The sequence below is a fragment of the Pseudophryne corroboree genome, chromosome 6 (genome assembly GCF_028390025.1).
Source record: "Pseudophryne corroboree isolate aPseCor3 chromosome 6, aPseCor3.hap2, whole genome shotgun sequence".
In the NCBI taxonomy this organism is placed as follows: domain Eukaryota; kingdom Metazoa; phylum Chordata; class Amphibia; order Anura; family Myobatrachidae; genus Pseudophryne; species Pseudophryne corroboree.
The window spans coordinates 24,975,669-24,997,647 of record NC_086449.1 but is presented as its reverse complement, the minus strand read 5'-3'; the positions used below and the strand labels follow the sequence as shown (position 1 = coordinate 24,997,647).

The following is a 21,979-nucleotide window of genomic DNA, read 5'->3' as shown; positions in this document are numbered from 1 at the left end:
TGACTGAAAAGTAGACCATACAGGACAAAAAGCTGAATCGGCAAAGCACTACACGTCAGTTAGTCTTTGCAGACCTGGCTTGCACTGAGCGGCTAACGTGACAGAGACTGCAGCTCCTGCGGGACAGCCAAGATCTAAGCTGCTCTGCCTGGGATGAGGCTGGTCACATGCTCAGTATTTCGGGAACACTTACTATCCAACAGAAGAGCCGCCTGTATAAGGAGATCAGAATGGAGCTAGAATGGCTCGGGGCTTGTTTATACATGACATGTGGAAAAGTCGCTGACCTTACTACTATTTCCAAATCATAATTAAACCAAAAGTATTTTAATTATGTGTATGACTTTCAGACAAGTCTCTGCATCGGGCACAGGAAAGCGGAGCTCGGCAAAGAACATGAAAACAACAATGCAACATTTTCCTGCCATGTCTAATGGAGACGGCAACAGAATACGTTTTGCATAACTTACACGTAGATGTAGCAATCACTGATTATACAGGTAACGACACGCAGGACGCCGCCGGTTGAGGTTACCCCTACGAGTTCTGAGACTCTCTCAGAGACCAGAAATTACCATACTGGTGGAATAGCTGCTTAGTGTGGACCTCTAACCAAAACCCCTAGAACCCTCTATCCAAACACCAATAAACATGGATAAAGAAAAAGCAAATACAGGTTGAGTATCCCATATCCATATATTCCGAAATACGGAATATTCCGAAATACGGACTTTTTTGAGTGAGAGTGAGATAGTGAAATCTTTGTTTTTTGATGTCTCAATGTACACAAACTTTGTTTAATACACAAAGTTATTAAAAATTTGTATTAAATGACCTTCAGGCTGTGTGTATAAGGTGTATATGAAACATAAATGAATTGTGTGAATGTAGACACACTTTGCTTAATGCACAAAGTTATAAAAAATATTGGCTAAAATGACCTTCAGGCTGTGTGTATAAGGTGTATATGTAACCTAAATGCATTCTGTGCTTAGATTTAGGTCCCATCACCATGATATCTCACTATGGTATGCAATTATTCCAAAATACGGAAAAATCCCATATCCAAAGTACCTCTGGTCCCAAGCATTTTGGATAAGGGAGACTCAACCTGTATCATCCCACGCTGCAGGGCTATCCCATATTCTGCAAGTATGCTATCAGTCTTCTATCCACAGTCATCCGGAAATCTGATTGGTTGGCAGCTCTCACTAGGCTGCTGACTGGTGGAGGAAGAAGAACTATAAACAGGAAGAGGACTTCATCACATGGCTCCTAGCTGCTACAGAATTACACACGTGCGCCTGTTACTTATTAACCACTGGTCGTAAAGCGCACACACATTCCGCAGCGCACTGCAGACAGTAGTGAAAGGTTAGCATCAGTCCCTGCTGCAGAAGAGCTTACAATCTATATTCCCCACCAACAGGACGCGCAAACGCATTCACAGTAACTAATGTCAGGAGACAACTGGTCTTTGCGCTATGTCCGATTTTTATAGGGCAGAACGGGCCCTGCTCTTTTATAGGCACCCTGCTAAGACAGCCTGCCTTTTACCGTGCCACCGCGTGATCAGATAACGTACGCACGCACATGGCATATATTCACATGAAGGGGGGAGGTTGGGGAAAAGCCCAGCACTTTCACGCTCCCAATATTGAAGTCGACGGCCCTGTTTATGACGCCGACGAGTGCCACACCGACACGAATAGTTAATATGGCGGGGACGCGCCCCACTTCTCGCCCGCACCCCCTTTTTCGAGCACGCATGCTGCCCCCTGCTTCCTAGCGGAACACAAGACAACTGACCTACAAGTATGCCCATGGATGAGTTTTCACAGAGAACTGCTGATTTACCAACACAACATAAACTGTGCCGTCTGTGGCGTTGCCGTAGGTTACAGCGATTCCTCAAAGTCACGGGACCTGACTGTATGCATTCTGTGTACCCTGGGTAAGCGGTGGTCCCCGTCCTAGGAGTAATAACCCGGCAGTGACCATGAGGGGAATTATTGCAGTGCTCCCAAATGTATATTTTATAAATGTGTAAGCGCCTTGCTGAACTGTATTGAGCTGTGAACGAAGGATCTTTTGTAGGTCACAGTAGGGGGGACCCTTGTTCAAGCCCCTTGATGAAGGCAGGCTGGGAGAGCGTCAGCTACAGTCTTTTCATTCAGCCTCTCCTGCCATAAACTGCTCAAAGGATAAAGATACAATCCCGCCAAAAGGTATAACTAAGTCATGCCCCTTCGAGGCCATAGGACCAACTTTCTGGGTAGTTAAAATATTTGTCTCAAAGACAGAGAGATATATGACCAGTGTCCCTGGAAACCCCTAATTTGCATCTAAACAAGTCTTCTGAGAAAGAAGGAAGTTCTTGCAGCCTGGAAAGGGTTGAGGCTACTGGGAGGAGTGGGTTGTGGAACTAAATGGCTCAGAAGCAGAAACTGCTGAGGGGTCACTCTTCAAGGGAGTAGCTAGGAGTGGTCCCACCTCCTGTTCCTGTGGTATCCCCCACAGAGCAAACCCTAAAACTCCACAGTAAGATTATTTAGGTTTTTATGACTTTATTCCTTTTTATTTACTTGAAATCAATGTGTGCATATCATAATTGTGTGTCTTATTTAATGACCTTCACTTTTCTTTGAAACTTAACCCTGGAGTTACTTTCTCAATAAATCCTAAAACTGTATTAGCCTGGTCTCTGCTCTGAGAATTCACGTGCCTGGAGAGGTAAGATAAATAGCTGGGTTTTGCAACTGTGATTTTAGTATCTGGCGATCTCAAGAGTGCTATTCAATACTCTGCGTGGTGGCGGCTTGAGTAACACCACGACTGCCCACCAGCATCAGGTGGGTGGATCTGATCACAGGCTGGGTAACAGACAATGACACCACCCATGCAGATAGGATACGGCAATGATCTGAAGAACAGCTCACCAGATAAACCCAGTGGCAGTCACACGTAGCCAGGGTAGGACACTGCCTAATTTAAAGCTGAACGGAAATGCATATCAGTAAAAGTTATTGAGTAGCATGCATATGATGTGTGACATCAGGCCTGGAACAAGCATACAATAATCACCACCTGCTACAGATTCTGTATGAATCATACCTCAGGAGCCATGCCACACAAAAGATGTATGTGAAAGGGACGTGGTCATCTCGGGTCAGACCTCTCTCTCTCACTGACTACTTTCGTCAGTCACTATTCATAAAAGTGCAACGGAATATGCAAGCACAACATATATATATTTTACACACACACACACACACACACACACACACACTAATAAATACTGTACTGCACTCGAGCATTAATATTACTGGTGCAAAGCTATGCAAGTGCAAAGTAGTGTAAACACTATTATATAGACACCCAGCGCTGTCTGACCCCGTCCTGATAATAACACCCAGTCAGGAGATCTCTGTATATTATATATAGACACCCGACGCTGTCTGATCCTGTCCTGATAATACCACCCAGTCAGGAGATCTCTGTATATTATATATAGACACCCGACGCTGTCTGATCCTGTCCTGATAATAACACCCAGTCAGGTTCTCTCTGTATATTATATATAGACACCCGGCACTGTCTGATCCTGTCCTGATAATAACACCCAGTCAGGAGATCTCTGTATATTATATATAGACACCCGACGCTGTCTGATCCTGTCCTGATAATAACACCCAGTCAGGAGATCTCTGTATATTATATATAGACACCCGGCGCTGTCTGATCCTGTCCTGATAATAACACCCAGTCAGGTTCTCTCTGTATATTATATATAGACACCCGACGCTGTCTGATCCTGTCCTGATAATAACACCCAGTCAGGAGATCTCTGTATATTATATATAGACACCCGGCGCTGTCTGATCCTGTCCTGATAATAACACCCAGTCAGGAGATCTCTGCATATTATATATAGACACCCGCCACTGTCTTGACCCTGTCCTGATAATAACACCCAGTCAGATCTCTGTATATTATATATATATATAGACACCCGGCGCTGTCTGACCCTGTCCTGATAATAACACCCAGTCAGGAGATCTCTGTATATTATATATAGACACCCGGCACTGTCTGACCCTATCCTGATAATAACACCCAGTCAGGAGATCTCTGTATATTATATATAGACACCCGGCACTGTCTTGACCCTGTCCTGATAATAACACCCAGTCAGGAGCTCTCTGTATATTATATATAGACACCCGGCACTGTCTGATCCTGTCCTGATAATAACACCCAGTCAGGAGATCTCTGTATATTATATATAGACACCCGGCGCAGTCTGATCCTGTCCTGATAATAACACCCAGTCAGGAGATCCCTGTATTATATATAGACACCCGGCGCTGTCTGATCCTATCCTGATAATAACACCCAGTCAGGAGATCTCTGTATATTATATAAAGACACCCGCCACTGTCTTGACCCTGTCCTGATAATAACACCCAGTCAGGAGCTCTCTGTATATTATATATAGACACCCGGCGCTGTCTGATCCTGTCCTGATAATAACACCCAGTCAGGAGATCTCTGAATATTATATATAGACACCCGCCACTGTCTTGACCCTGTCCTGATAATAACACCCAGTCAGGAGCTCTCTGTATATTATATATATATATAGACACCCGGCGCTGTCTGATCCTGTCCTGATAATAACACCCAGTCAGGAGATCTATGTATATTATATATAGACACCCGGCGCTGTCTGATCCTGTCCTGATAATAACACCCAGTCAGGAGATCTCTGTATTATATATAGACACCTGGCGCTGTCTGATCCTGTCCTGATAATAACACCCAGTCAGGGGATCTCTGTATATTATATATAGACACCCGGCGCTGTCTGATCATGTCCTGATAATAACACCCAGTCAGGTTCTCTCTGTATATTATATACAGACACCCGGCGCTGTCTGACCCTGTCCTGATAATAACACCCAGTCAGATCTCTGTATATTATATATGGACACCCGGCACTGTCTGATCCTGTCCTGATAATAACACCCAGTCAGGAGATCTCTGTATATTATATATAGACACCCGCCACTGTCTTGACCCTGTCCTGATAATAACACCCAGTCAGGAGATCTCTGTATATTATATATAGACACCCGCCACTGTCTGACCCTGTCCTGATAATAACACCCAGTCAGATCTCTGTATATTATATATAGACACCCGGCGCTGTCTGATCCTGTCCTGATAATAACACCCAGTCAGGAGATCTCTGTATATTATATATAGACACCCGGCACTGTCTGATCCTGTCCTGATAATAACACCCAGTCAGGAGATCTCTGTATATTATATATAGACACCCGGCACTGTCTGACCCTGTCCTGATAATAACACCCAGTCAGGAGATCTCTGTATATTATATATAGACACCCGGCGCTATCTGACCCTGTCCTGATAATAACACCCAGTCAGATCTCTGTATATTATATATAGACACCCGGTGCTGTCTGACCCCGTCCTGATAATAACACCCAGTCAGGAGATCCCTGTATATTACATATAGACACCCGACACTGTCTGATCCTGTCCTGATAATAACACCCAGTCAGGAGATCTCTGTATATTATATATAGACACCCGGCGCTGTCTGATCATGTCCTGATAATAATACCCAGTCAGGTTCTCTCTGTATATTATATATAGACACCCGGCGCTGTCTGACCCTGTCCTGATAATAACACCCAGTCAGGAGATCTCTGTATATTATATATAGACACCCGGTGCTGTCTGATCCTGTCCTGATAATAACACCCAGTCAGGAGATCTCTGTATATTATATATAGACACCCGGCGCTGTCTGACCCCGTCCTGATAATAACACCCAGTCAGGAGCTCTCTGTATATTATATATAGACACCCGCCACTGTCTGACCCTGTCCTGATAATAACACCCAGTCAGATCTCTGTATATTATATATAGACACCCGGCGCTGTCTGATCCTGTCCTGATAATAACACCCAGTCAGGAGATCTCTGTATATTATATATAGACACCAGGCGCTGTCTGACCCCGTCCTGATAATAACACCCAGTCAGGAGCTCTCTGTATATTATATATAGACACCCGCCACTGTCTGACCCTGTCCTGATAATAACACCCAGTCAGGAGCTCTCTGTATATTATATATAGACACCCGGCACTGTCTGACCCCGTCCTGATAATAACACCCAGTCAGGAGATCTCTGTATATTATATATAGACACCCGGCACTGTCTGATCCTGTCCTGATAATAACACCCAGTCAGGAGATCTCTGTATTATATATAGACACCTGGCGCTGTCTGATCCTGTCCTGATAATAACACCCAGTCAGGAGATCTCTGTATATTATATATAGACACCCGGTCTATGTTTGATCCTGTCCTGATAATAACACCCAGTCAGGAGATCTCTGCATATTATATATAGACACCCGGCGCTGTCTGACCCTGTCCCGATAATACCCAGTCAGGGGATCTCTGTATATAATATATAGACACCCGGCGCTGTCTGACCCTGTCCTGATAATAACACCCAGTCAGGAGATCTCTGTATATTATATATAAACACCCAGCGCTGTCTGATCCTGTCCTGATAATAACACCCAATCAGGAAATCTCTGTATATTATAGACACCCGGCGCTGTCTGACCCTGTCCTGATAATAACACCAAGTCAGGAGATCTCTGTATATTATATATAGACAGCGGGCGCAGTCTGATCATGTCCTGATAATAACACCCAGTCAGATCTCTGTATATTATATATAGACACCCGGCACAGTCTGAGCCTGTCCTGATAATAACACCCAGTCAGGAGATCTCTGTACATTATATATAGACACCCGGTCTAGGTTTGATCCTGTCCTGATAATAACACCCAGTGAGGAGATCTCTGCATATTATATATAGACAGCGGGCGCAGTCTGATCCTGTCCTGATAATAACACCCAGTCAGGAGATCTCTGTATATTATATATAGACACCCGGCGCTGTCTGACCCTGTCCTGATAATAACACCCAGTCAGGAGATCTCTGTATATTATATATAGACACCCGGCACTGTCTGACCGGGTATGACCCTGTCCTGATAATAACACCCAGTCAGGAGATCTCTGTATATTATATATAGACACCCGGCACTGTCTTATCCTGTGCCGATAATAACACCCAGTCAGGAGATCTCTGTATATTATATATAGACACCCGGCGCTGTCTGACCCTGTCCCGATAATAACACCCAGTCAGGAGCTCTCTGTATATTATATATAGACACCCGGCACTGTCTGACCCTGTCCCGATAATAACACCCAGTCAGGAGATCTCTGCATATTATATATAGACACCCGGCGCTGTGTGATCCTGTCCTGATAATAACACCCAGTCAGGAGATCTCTGTATATTATATATAGACACCCGGCACTGTCTGATCCTGTCCCGATAATAACACCCAGTCAGGAGATCTCTGTATATTATATATAGACACCCAGCACTGTCTGATCCTGTCCCGATAATAACACCCAGTCAGGAGATCTCTGTATATTATATATAGACACCCGGCACTGTCTGATCCTGTCCCGATAACACCCAGTCAGGAGATCTCTGTATATTATATATAGACACCCAGCACGGTCTGATCCTGTCCCGATAATAACACCCAGTCAGGAGATCTCTGTATATTATATATAGACACCCGGCACTGTCTGATCCTGTCCTGATAATAACACCCAGTCAGGAGATCTCTGTATATTATATATAGACACCCGGTCTATGTTTGATCCTGTCCCGCTAATAACACCCAGTCAGGAGATCTCTGTATATTATATATAGACACCCGGCGCTGTGTGATCCTGTCCTGATAATAACACCCAGTCAGGAGATCTCTGTATATTATATATAGACACCCAGCACTGTCTGATCCTGTCCTGATAATAACACCCAGTCAGGAGATCTCTGTATATTATATATAGACACCCAGCACGGTCTGATCCTGTCCCGATAATAACACCCAGTCAGGAGATCTCTGTATATTATATATAGACACCCGGCACTGTCTGATCCTGTCCTGATAATAACACCCAGTCAGGAGATCTCTGTATTATATATAGACACCTGGCGCTGTCTGATCCTGTCCTGATAATAACACCCAGTCAGGAGATCTCTGTATATTATATATAGACACCCGGTCTATGTTTGATCCTGTCCTGATAATAACACCCAGTCAGGAGATCTCTGCATATTATATATAGACACCCGGCGCTGTCTGACCCTGTCCCGATAATACCCAGTCAGGGGATCTCTGTATATAATATATAGACACCCGGCGCTGTCTGACCCTGTCCTGATAATAACACCCAGTCAGGAGATCTCTGTATATTATATATAAACACCCAGCGCTGTCTGATCCTGTCCTGATAATAACACCCAATCAGGAAATCTCTGTATATTATAGACACCCGGCGCTGTCTGACCCTGTCCTGATAATAACACCAAGTCAGGAGATCTCTGTATATTATATATAGACAGCGGGCGCAGTCTGATCATGTCCTGATAATAACACCCAGTCAGATCTCTGTATATTATATATAGACACCCGGCACAGTCTGAGCCTGTCCTGATAATAACACCCAGTCAGGAGATCTCTGTACATTATATATAGACACCCGGTCTAGGTTTGATCCTGTCCTGATAATAACACCCAGTGAGGAGATCTCTGCATATTATATATAGACAGCGGGCGCAGTCTGATCCTGTCCTGATAATAACACCCAGTCAGGAGATCTCTGTATATTATATATAGACACCCGGCGCTGTCTGACCCTGTCCTGATAATAACACCCAGTCAGGAGATCTCTGTATATTATATATAGACACCCGGCACTGTCTGACCGGGTATGACCCTGTCCTGATAATAACACCCAGTCAGGAGATCTCTGTATATTATATATAGACACCCGGCACTGTCTTATCCTGTCCCGATAATAACACCCAGTCAGGAGATCTCTGTATATTATATATAGACACCCGGCGCTGTCTGACCCTGTCCCGATAATAACACCCAGTCAGGAGCTCTCTGTATATTATATATAGACACCCGGCACTGTCTGACCCTGTCCCGATAATAACACCCAGTCAGGAGATCTCTGCATATTATATATAGACACCCGGCGCTGTGTGATCCTGTCCTGATAATAACACCCAGTCAGGAGATCTCTGTATATTATATATAGACACCCGGCACTGTCTGATCCTGTCCCGATAATAACACCCAGTCAGGAGATCTCTGTATATTATATATAGACACCCGGCACTGGCTGATCCTGTCCCGATAATAACACCCAGTCAGGAGATCTCTGTATATTATATATAGACACCCGGCACTGTCTGATCCTGTCCCGCTAATAACACCCAGTCAGGAGATCTCTGCATATTATATATAGACACCCGGCGCTGTGTGATCCTGTCCTGATAATAACACCCAGTCAGGAGATCTCTGTATATTATATATAGACACCCGGCACTGTCTGATCCTGTCCCGATAATAACACCCAGTCAGGAGATCTCTGTATATTATATATAGACACCCAGCACTGTCTGATCCTGTCCCGATAATAACACCCAGTCAGGAGATCTCTGTATATTATATATAGACACCCGGCACTGTCTGATCCTGTCCCGATAACACCCAGTCAGGAGATCTCTGTATATTATATATAGACACCCAGCACGGTCTGATCCTGTCCCGATAATAACACCCAGTCAGGAGATCTCTGTATATTATATATAGACACCCGGCACTGTCTGATCCTGTCCTGATAATAACACCCAGTCAGGAGATCTCTGTATATTATATATAGACACCCGGTCTATGTTTGATCCTGTCCCGCTAATAACACCCAGTCAGGAGATCTCTGTATATTATATATAGACACCCGGCGCTGTGTGATCCTGTCCTGATAATAACACCCAGTCAGGAGATCTCTGTATATTATATATAGACACCCAGCACTGTCTGATCCTGTCCTGATAATAACACCCAGTCAGGAGATCTCTGTAGATTATATATAGACACCCGGCACTGTCTGATCCTGTCCTGATAATAACACCCAGTCAGGAGATCTCTGTATATTATATGTGGCATACTGGAATGTTAGGAGACAAGAGATATTGGAAAGTTCCAAAAGCCATTTAATTCTTATCAGTGAGTGGGGGAGTTTTATGGCCCCAAAACCAGTACTGGCAGACCCTGCCACATCTAGGGGGTTAGGACAGGAAGTGCAGAGGGATTTTAGCAAAAGGAACAAAGCACAGGACAGTTCAGTGTGAGCTGAGGACTGAGATGGAGGGCACAGGCTAGTGTCCAGGAGTAACGCAGTCTGGGGACTGTGGAACACGCATCTATAACTCCACAGTCCCTGGCATTATGGTACAGCATGTAGGTGCTGCTAGGAAGAGCAAGAGATATCCAGATTTACAGTGTGAGAGAAGTTACAGCATGAACAATCAGTGGAAGAAATAAAGGGGATCTTCACCTTCAGGGGTACCCCAGAAGCAGGATGGGAGGTGTGAGTCTGCGGGAGAGGACGAGCTGGGTGAGTGATAGGAATTCACGTGTGGCAGAAGGCCCCCAGTAACGTGTCCATGAGAGATCTCGTTTAGATAGAGCCCCTAGCGAATGGGGGAGAGCACACTGAAATGAATCTCAGTTTGCGGAAGCCGCACTACTGATTCCCAGAGACTGCGCTGGTATGTACTGTACTGTAATGCTGCCACATCATTGTAAATGCTGTTATTGCCCGTGAAGCAAATGAAAGGAGATGTAACCTGATGTAACCCAAATGAATATTGTGCTGGAGAGAAGAAAAAGAAGTTAAATGTTACTGTCGTGATAACCCTGTCTGAACTGTGAATAAACTGCTTGCTTATGTGATGAGACGGCCTGGTGTGCAATGCTTATTAATATGACCGATGGACCGGCCGCTGCCCGGCTATTATTTAATAAATTATATATATATATATATATATATATATATATATATATATATACATACACATATATACATACATATATATATACATACATATATATACATACATATATATACATATATATATATATATATATATATACATACATACATACATACACATACATACATACACATACATACATACACACACACCCGGCGCTGTCTGATCCTGTCCTGATAATAACACCCAGTCAGGAGATCTCTGTATATTATATATAGACACCCAGCACTGTCTGATCCTGTCCTGATAATAACACCCAGTCAGGAGATCTCTGTATATTATATATAGACACCCGGCGCTGTCTGATCCTGTCCCGATAATAACACCCAGTCAGGAGATCTCTGTATATTATATATAGACACCCGGCGCTGTCTGACCCTGTCCCGATAATAACACCCAGTCAGGGGATCTCTGTATATAATATATAGACACCCGGCGCTGTCTGACCCTGTCCTGATAATAACACCCAGTCAGGAGATCTCTGTATATTATATATAGACACCCGGCACTGTCTGATCATGTCCCGATAATAACACCCAGTCAGGAGACCTCTGTATATTATATATAGACACCCGGTCTATGTTTGATCCTGTCCTGATAATAACACCCAGTCAGGAGATCTCTGCATATTATATATAGACACCCGGCGCTGTGTGATCCTGTCCTGATAATAACACCCAGTCAGGAGATCTCTGTATATTATATATAGACACCCGGCACTGTCTGATCCTGTCCCGATAATAACACCCAGTCAGGAGATCTCTGTATATTATATATAGACACCCGGCACTGGCTGATCCTGTCCCGATAATAACACCCAGTCAGGAGATCTCTGTATATTATATATAGACACCCGGCACTGTCTGATCCTGTCCCGCTAATAACACCCAGTCAGGAGATCTCTGCATATTATATATAGACACCCGGCGCTGTGTGATCCTGTCCTGATAATAACACCCAGTCAGGAGATCTATGTATATTATATATAGACACCCGGCGCTGTCTGATCCTGTCCTGATAATAACACCCAGTCAGGAAATCTCTGTATATTATATATAGACACCCGGCACTGTCTGATCCTGTCCTGATAATAACACCCAGTCAGGAGATCTCTGCATATTATATATAGACACCCGGCGCTGTGTGATCCTGTCCTGATAATAACACCCAGTCAGGAGATCTCTGTATATTATATATAGACACCCGGCACTGTCTGATCCTGTCCCGATAATAACACCCAGTCAGGAGATCTCTGTATATTATATATAGACACCCGGTCTATGTTTGATCCTGTCCTGATAATAACACCCAGTCAGGAGATCTCTGCATATTATATATAGACACCCGGCGCTGTGTGATCCTGTCCTGATAATAACACCCAGTCAGGAAATCTCTGTATATTATATATAGACACCCGGCACTGTCTGATCCTGTCCTGATAATAACACCCAGTCAGGAGATCTCTGTATATTATATGTGGCATACTGGAATGTTAGGAGACAAGAGATATTGGAAAGTTCCAAAAGCCATTTAATTCTTATCAGTGAGTGGGGGAGTTTTATGGCCCCAAAACCAGTACTGGCAGACCCTGCCACATCTAGGGGGTTAGGACAGGAAGTGCAGAGGGATTTTAGCAAAAGGAACAAAGCACAGGACAGTTCAGTGTGAGCTGAGGACTGAGATGGAGGGCACAGGCTAGTGTCCAGGAGTAACGCAGTCTGGGGACTGTGGAACACGCATCTATAACTCCACAGTCCCTGGCATTATGGTACAGCATGTAGGTGCTGCTAGGAAGAGCAAGAGATATCCAGATTTACAGTGTGAGAGAAGTTACAGCATGAACAATCAGTGGAAGAAATAAAGGGGATCTTCACCTTCAGGGGTACCCCAGAAGCAGGATGGGAGGTGTGAGTCTGCGGGAGAGGACGAGCTGGGTGAGTGATAGGAATTCACGTGTGGCAGAAGGCCCCCAGTAACGTGTCCATGAGAGATCTCGTTTAGATAGAGCCCCTAGCGAATGGGGGAGAGCACACTGAAATGAATCTCAGTTTGCGGAAGCCGCACTACTGATTCCCAGAGACTGCGCTGGTATGTACTGTACTGTAATGCTGCCACATCATTGTAAATGCTGTTATTGCCCGTGAAGCAAATGAAAGGAGATGTAACCTGATGTAACCCAAATGAATATTGTGCTGGAGAGAAGAAAAAGAAGTTAAATGTTACTGTCGTGATAACCCTGTCTGAACTGTGAATAAACTGCTTGCTTATGTGATGAGACGGCCTGGTGTGCAATGCTTATTAATATGACCGATGGACCGGCCGCTGCCCGGCTATTATTTAATAAATTATATATATATATATATATATATATATATATATATATATATATATATATATATATACACACATATATATATACATATATATATATATACATATATATATATATATATATATATATATATATATACATATATATACACACATATATATATACATATATATATATATATATATATACATATACATACATACATACACATACACATACATACATACACATATACACACACACACCCGGCGCTGTCTGATCCTGTCCTGATAATAACACCCAGTCAGGAGATCTCTGTATATTATATATAGACACCCGGCACTGTCTGACCCTGTACTGATTTTAACACCCAGTCAGGAGATCTCTGTATATTATATATAGACACCCGGCACTGTCTGATCCTGTCCTGATAATAACACCCAGTCAGGAGACCTCTGTATATTATATACAGACGCCCGGCACCGTCTCTCCGTACGATATATAGGTGCGCACTGGCCTATATGCATGGATACTGCGATGCGGCCGCCCCTATGGCTTGCTGATGGATGCACAGAACACGGAGTCCCCAATTTACGGAACATAAACATGCGAGTAACATTCTGCTACATAACCTGAAGGCCTACATGTGCACGCCAATCTCACAACATACGTGTCACTGGAACCGGCAGGACACAGCTGGTATACTTACACCCAATCCTAGCACAGGATGCGGAGTTCTGCCGTTACTAGTACACGTGAAAGCCGCGCTGTTCTATTTACGCAGTATACAATGTAATGTGGCGCCCTATATACTGTATATAGTACACAGGAGAAAGTAGTGTCACAACAGTGTTATTAGTAGGCATGAGCCGTATCGCCCACAGGAAACGTAGTAGATACAAACACCCCCACGGTACGGTAGTTAGTGTTACAGCTCTGAATGCATCCTGCAGTAGTGACAAACAATGTAAATACTAGTACCAGCAGCTACAAGGTCTGCTGCTGCGGTCACGTTTCCTATACCGCAGGCCAATGGGGGGGGGCTGACACCGTGCCCTCAATATCCCAAGCTCTGCCCAATACCTAGCAGCCCAGATCCACAGCAAACAGCCAGGAGAATCCTGCTGATGATTCCATCCTACTAAACAGACAGGCCAGGAATTAAGGATTGCAGATGCGCTTATGCAAACACACAACTTTCATCGTCCATAACTGATCGTGGGAGGAAACTGGATACTACATGCGACCACTGTGAGACTATCGACAGCGATTAATGGCTGCAGCTGATGCTAGAAGACTGTCAGAAAGCTGGCTGTGCGGCTGCAGCGCTGCTAGAAGAGATTCTTCCTGCAGCTGCCACTGTCACATTTTATTTTATTTTATATTAGAAATTCATTTTTTCTTTATAAAATCAGTGGACATGTTTGACCTAATAAAAAAAAAAAAGAAAAAAAAAAAAAAAAAGACATTCGGAGACGATTTTGGAATACAAATAATCCAGTTAAGTGGTTAATCATCACAGTCACCTGGTGCATCCGAACCGTACCGCACCCAAGGTGCATACACACTAGACGACGTGCTCTATTAGGCTCTACACACTGATATGAACGATCTCATTCATTAATGAATGAGATACCGTTCATATCTGAGTGTGGAGGCACAAGCGATGAACGATGTGCAGTCCTGCGCTCGTTCATCGCTGATGCCCCGTTGGCTGTGCATGCAGGCCAATATGGACGATCTCGTCCATATTTGCCTGCACTTCTACGGAGAAACTTCACTCCCCCCCCCCCCCCCCTTCCCGCCGGGTCGCCCGTCGGCCGCATCCGCCGTCGGGCAGCTCGGCGGCGGATCGTTAAATGTGTAGGGCCTTTATGAGTGACGTCGTTCCACCCCCCACTCTCCCCCGGGGCCGGACATACACACTGAGCGATATAACGTTAATATTGCTCAGTGACGTCACGCAGCTGGCGGGCCATGCAGGAAGCTCTTGGACGACAGTCCAGATTGAGCATGCATGCACGGCCGACAGCGAGGGTCATTAACGACGGCGCTCAGGAACGATGAAAATGAGCGACGCTGTTCATTTTATCGGCAAGTGTGTATGCGCCTTAAGGCTGGGTACACACCGCCACGAAAGGTAAGCACGATTACCGATCGGCCGCTCTACGTGACGGTCCTGTCATCCAGCTGTGACGTCAGCCCCCCGCACACACCCATACACACAGCCAGATACACCTCGCGCCAGGCTAGTTGTATGAAGACACATCAGTACGTCTAAGGTGTTATTACTGTGTGCTAGATGGGTTTGCTTTACATGAACAGGACAGAGTGGGGAAGACAGAGCAGTGTATTTGGTGATAGTGGTGTGAGCGCCGCACAAGTTATCTGAGGGTGCCAAACTTTACAAAGCAAAGACTTTCCAGTGACCTGAAGACCTCAGCGCAGTCTCATTTCAGGCTCCACAACGGCTGTGAGACCCTTCATCGTGTACAGAATGGGGGAACCGCATACATAATCCACAAGCAGCACAAAGACTGACGCCATATAACAATACAACCATCTTGCGCAAAGACTGCCGTAGCCTCGCAACTACTAGTCATGTGATCATCTTATTTACAGACTGTCAGCTCTTTGGACCAATCTCTGTGGCTGGTGTATGTGCAGATGTAACACAGTATTAATACAAAGCCCCTGTACCCCAAAACCCACTCTCACCCGCAATGCAGAGAGGTCGATGTCATCCAGGCTCCGGGCTGGGGGGTCGGAGGCCATGACTGCAGTCTGTGCGCGGTGGGTGGCGCCAAGCTGTGCAGTCACAACACACGCCGCTCAGGAGGTCACATGGACTGGCCACAACAATAGGCCACACATGCACACAATGATGTGCAAACCAGACAGCACACAATGTCCGATTTACATGCACCCGGGAAAGACGCTCACATTACTGGTGTGCTAGATACACAAACACACACATTGCAGCTCCATGAAAATGTCGGACCCGTTGCAACAACACAGCAGTGATGGTACAGCACTCACACATACACACACACTGCAGTGAGTCACAAGCTGCTGCAGACACTAAAACCCACACACACAACCTGTGACACCCACACTGGCACTGCAAACAACAACACAGCCCAACAACGCTGGCAACGTACACAACACACACAGGCAGGCTGCAGCATTCACACACACAACACCCACACACTGTCAGACACACCCGCAAGCTGGAGTGACACAGACCTGCAACAGCAACACACTACACAACTCCCACGCAGGAGATGCAGCTACACAACCAGACCACACAGGCCGAGTCGGTGTGTGTTGTGAGTGTGTGCGGCCACACTGAAGATCTGTATATCCTTCACGCTGCCTGAAACCAGCACAGCTGGGGGTCCCGGATCCCTGCACTCCTCTTTCTAGGAATCAGTGCAGAGAGCTGGCGCTCTTCCAGTCCATGACAATCCCTCCTGGATACAATGCAGAATAGGCGGTTATGTAGGGACTAGGGTCAGGTTATTAATGCAGGCAGCTGGGGCGGTCAGGGAGGGCTCCAGTCCCTGTGACAGACACTCCTGGAAGCAGCAGAGGCACCCGAGAAGCCTCCAGTCCCTATGATAGTCCCTCTAGTCTTCCATGCAATCAGCTGGAGGTGCCCAATCCTTGTAACAGTCCCCCCAGGACTTGATGCAGACAGATGGGGGTCTCCAGTCCCTGTGACAGTCCCTCAAGGACTCTGTATTGATACCTGGGCGAGTCCAGATCCTGACGGTTCCTCTAGGACTAGTACAGATGTTTGGGAGGCTACATTCCCTCTAGGACTCAGTGTAGATGTATGGAAGCAGGCAGTCCCTCTAGGACACAATATAGATGGATGGTGGGAGCCTCCAGTCCCTCTAGGACAGTATAGATATATGAGGAGCCTCCAGTTCCTCTAGGACTCAATATAGGTATATGGTAAGCCTCCAGCCCCTCTAGGACTTAGTATCGGTACACGAGAAGCCCACAGTCCCTGCAACAGTCCCTCTAGGACTCAGTATAGGTATATGGGGAGCCTCCAGAACCTCTAGGACTCAGTACAGATATATATTGATCCTCCAGAACCTCTAGGACTCAGTATAGGTATATGAGGAGCCTCCAGTTCCTGCGACAGTCCCTCTAGGACTCAATATATGTATATGGGGAGCCTCCAGATCCTCTAGAACTCAGTATAGGATTATGGGGAGCCTCCAGAACCTCTAGGACTCAGTACAGACATATATTGATCCTCCAGAACCTCTAGGACTCAGTACAGGTGTATAGGGAGCCTCCAGACCCTCTAGGACGCGGTACAGCTGCTTGGGAGGCTCCAGTCCAGGAGCACTGTAGGTAATGAGGCCCCCTCAGCGCCGTGGATCCCGGTGATACTCTGCTCCGGTGCTTCCGGTCACCGCCGGGCCTCTCCTACAGCCCGTTTCCGGTCCGCTGGTATCCCGGAGACAGGAGAGATAGAAGCCCCGCCCCCTCCTCCTGCGCGCGAGGCCGCACCTGTGTATGTGTGTGCTGGGGTGGGGAACAACGGGTCACGCGCGTCCCCTCCTCGCCGCGGCCGCACACCAGGGAGGGCCTCGAGCACCGCACGACGACTGCGATTGGCCGAAGTAGCTGCTGGAGGAGGCGCGGCCACGGAGCCGAAGGCGGGGCTTTGAAAAGGTCACATGACACGGGCAGCCGCTGCGGCATCGGAGGCAACACCTGAGGAGGCGGGGCCTGATGCGGACTTAGTGGGCGCGGCTGACCGCGTCAACCAGCAGGCGGGCCCGTTGGGGAGGGCGGCCATCTTGGAAGAGGGCAGTGTGCCCACACTAGCAGTTGTTTGGCAGGTTGCTGCCTGTTCTGGGCAGTGTGACTGGGGCAGGCAGCAGTCATGGTGTCAGTACTGGCATTGGGGGCAGTACCTGGCTGTTGCCCCGCATAAATCTGCCTCAGGATTTATTCTAATATGTTGCGCACTGTGCATTTCATAGTAATTCCCATAGAAGAATAACCCACCTGTTGCTACCAACATCTATGTCACCGCCACATACTCAGTGCTTTGCAGAGACTACGGAATCTTTCACGTCGGCCCTGACCCACTTTGCCATAGGGAGGGGTGTGCGACCGGTACCGCTGCCCGGGGTGCCACACCAAGGGGGCATCACCGTCACCGCCCCCAGGTACCCAGTGTGGCCAGAGACCCTTCCCACATGATAAACTTGTGGAGCTTTCCTCATTATCTAAAAGGACGAAGCGGTGCTAGCCGCCATATAATGTAATTGTAATTGCTCTAGGCACAGTTGTAGAATTGCACGCAGGGGCTGGCTGGGCAGGGGGTTAGGGTGCCATCTGCCCCCTGGGCCAGTGCAATTTAAGTGTTCCAGGGCCACCTAACTGCAGATTCCCTGTGAAAGGAGCAGAGCACGTTGTCCCACCTGGATTGGGTCATGTTTGGAGGTATGGTATCAGCACACGTTATATATACGCTGATACCGCTTCTCCCCCATGTATTACAGCGGCGGTGCGTGCTGAATAGCACCCCTGTCCATATCGGCGCCGTTACGCAGGGGCAATGTATGAACGGTCAGCAGCACTGACCATTCTGACATCTGCAGCTATCAATTTTAACAGCTGCAGCCGGTGGTGTTGCCTATACACCACATCAAGGGACAGCGACTACCGGCTGCGCGCGAGAGTAGCGCGATCTCACACATATGCACTGGAGCTGGCTGGGGGAGAGGCGCATCGCATCAACACTAGGGGGTACATTTACTAAGATGGGAGTTCTATATAAGATGGGATGTTGCCTATAGCAACCAATCAGATTCTACTTCTCATTTATCTAGCACCTTCTAGAAAATAATACCTGGAATCTGATTGGTCGCTATGGGCAACATCTCATCTTAAATAGAACTCCCATCTTAGTAAATTTACCCCTAGGCGTTCTACTGTTCTCTTTATCAAGAATTATTTATTGTATTAACACTGATATATTCACAATAAGGGAGATCAAGGAAACGGCTATATGACTCCAAACACCCCCAAAAAATGTTTGAATATATGCGTAATTTTGTGATTCTATTTTATAGATGATAAAAATAAGGAGAATAGTAGAACAGAAATGTTCGCTCTGTAGAAAGTCTTGTTACATTACTCATTTTTAAATTGACCAGTAATCTTGGCAAAATTATTTGAACTGAGTATAAGCGATTAATTTAATATTTTTTCTCTGACGTCCTAGTGGATGCTGGGTACTCCGTAAGGACCATGGGGAATAGACGGGCTCACCAGGAGACTGGGCACTCTAAAAGAAAGATTAGGTACTATCTGGTGTGCACTGGCTCCTCCCTCTATGCCCCTCCTCCAGACCTCAGTTAGAATCTGTGCCCGGCCCGAGCTGGTTGCACACTAGGGGCTCTCCAGAGCTTCTAGAAAAAGAAAGTATTTGTTAGGTTTTTTATTTTCAGTGAGATCTGCTGGCAACAGACTCACTGCTACGAGGGACTGAGGGGAGAGAAGCGAACCTACCTGCTTGCAGCTAGCTTGGGCTTCTAAGGCTACTGGACACCATTAGCTCCAGAGGGATCGAACACAGGGCCCGACCTCGATCGTCCGGTCCCGGAGCCGCGCCGCCGTCCCCCTTGCAGAGCCAGAAGACAGAAGAGAATCCTGTGTTAGGGTCTCCTGCCCTGTGCTGCCACGTCGTCATGGCAACCGGGAGACAAGTGCTAGTGGAGTAACCTGAGCGCAGCTGATACTCCGGTTCGGGTCTTTTGCTGTGCAGTGGTTATAGGCTCTGTGCACGGCAGGGGATCCGGTGCTGGTTTTTGTGCTCACAGTCTGTGAGGTCTGAGTGGGGCGTGGACAGCACCTGCTTTATAAGGCCTCTTTTCAGGGTAAGCAGATGCTGCTGAATCTTTGTTGGTTAGTCAGTTCATGAACGTTAGCCAGTACTGTGTAGCTTTGTATTTGTTTGTTGCTTACTGCAAATAGGCCTGGGAATTTGGTATTACACTCTGCCAATCCAGACCTAGCAGTAAGACTGGAGTCAGTCGTTTAGCTTGCTGGGGTTCTGTTACTACTCTGTGAACTTAGCAAGTTTGCGGCTGTATTCTAAGACTTGCCTGTCTAATCCTGTCTCACTGTGCTAGGTGTCAGGGGTCAGTTTAGTGGCAGTAAGCTAAAACCTGTGCACTGCAAGTGAGAATTTGGATTGTGGAGATTCTCCTTGTGTCTATCATTCCATCTCTGACCAAGGAGTTTACTGCCACACCCGTTGGTAACCCTTTAGGGTTTTGCTGTTGCCCTTAGCAACAGCATTTCGGGTACTCTACGTATTAAAACACAACATCTTGCTTTTTCCATCTTAGCAGTTCTAATACAAGGGAGATACCCAGTTCCTTAGCCTCTGGGCTTCTCTGTTCACTTTGTGTGTATTTTGTTACCCTATCACCTTCTGTGTACGTTATGTCATATCCCCCAGTTTGTCTGTGAGTCCATCTGTTTTGCATAACAGTTCAAACACCAGTACATTCCTGCAGACACTGGAGTGCATAACGGTTCTGACACCAGTACTTTCCTGCTGGCACTGGTGTGCATAACATATTCAGCAGCCTAATACTCCTGTTGAAATTTTGTGGGAATATGGAGCATACCCCTCAAAATACGTTGCAACAGGTGGTCGATCAGGTGCAGGTCCTGACTCGACAATTTAATGATTTGTCCATTAAAATGCACACCTCCCAGGCTGCTGGCGGAGCTCCCGCAGCAGCAGCACCTGCAGGGGTTAAGGAGCCGAAAGTAAATCTCCCGGATCGTTTTTCTGGAGATCGCTCGCAGTTCTTTTGTTTCAAGGAGAGCTGCAAGCTATACTTCCGGCTTAGGCCTCAGTCTTCTGGGTCGGAGATTCAGCGGGTGGGCATAGTGATTTCCTTGCTACAAGGAGACCCACAGGTCTGGGCATATGGGTTGCAGCCTGACTGTCCGTCGCTTAAAAGTGTTGATGCTTTTTTTACGGCACTGGGCATGTTGTATGATGACCCTGACAAGACGGCCTCAGCCGAGGCTCAGATTTCGATCCTTAAGCAAGGGCGCAGGCCAGTTGAGGTTTACTGTACGGAGTTTCGGAGGTTGGCCCATGATACCCAGTGGAATGACCCAGCCCTGAGACACCAGTACCGAAGAGGTCTTTCTAACCAGATAAAGGACCAACTGGTACAATATCCCTTGCCTGATAGCTTGGATCAGCTCATGCAGTTATCCATCCGGGTGGATAGACGGCTGAGAGAGCGTAGGCTTGAAAGGGAGACTGAGATTTCCTTCCTTCCCAAGGGAACCTCAGACTCTGAGGAATTTTCTGAGGAGCCTATGCAGATTGGGGCTACCCGCCTCTCCTCGCGTGAGAAGACGCGGAGGAGACAGCAGGGGTTGTGTTTGTACTGTGGGAATAAAGGTCATGTGGTAGTATCATGCCCAGAAAAGCCGGAAAACTTCAGGGCCTGAGGGTGATGGGAAATATCCTGTCAGGCCAGAAGTCAGAATTTCCCAAGAAGACTTTTATCATTCCGGTGACCTTGAAGATCCTCGGTCAAACTGTCAA

At 46.5% G+C, this 21,979-nt stretch overlaps 1 protein-coding gene across 6 annotated transcripts in view; it reads right to left on the bottom strand.

Annotated features, from left to right (window-relative positions):
* The window catches only part of MINK1 (misshapen like kinase 1), a 116,863-nt gene extending 98,869 nt beyond the window's left edge, over positions 1 to 17,994 (bottom strand). For 5 of the 6 annotated variants that reach the window (XM_063930784.1, XM_063930785.1, XM_063930788.1 and 2 more), the window contains exon 1: positions 16,081 to 17,993. In XM_063930784.1, the coding sequence (XP_063786854.1) occupies positions 16,081 to 16,137 (57 nt within the window). In that variant the 5' untranslated portion in view covers positions 16,138 to 17,993. Of the gene's footprint in view, positions 1 to 16,080 lie in introns of all 6 variants that reach the window. The other variant, XM_063930786.1, reaches the window with a different exon arrangement.
* Between the last annotated feature and the right edge of the window lie 3,985 nt (positions 17,995 to 21,979).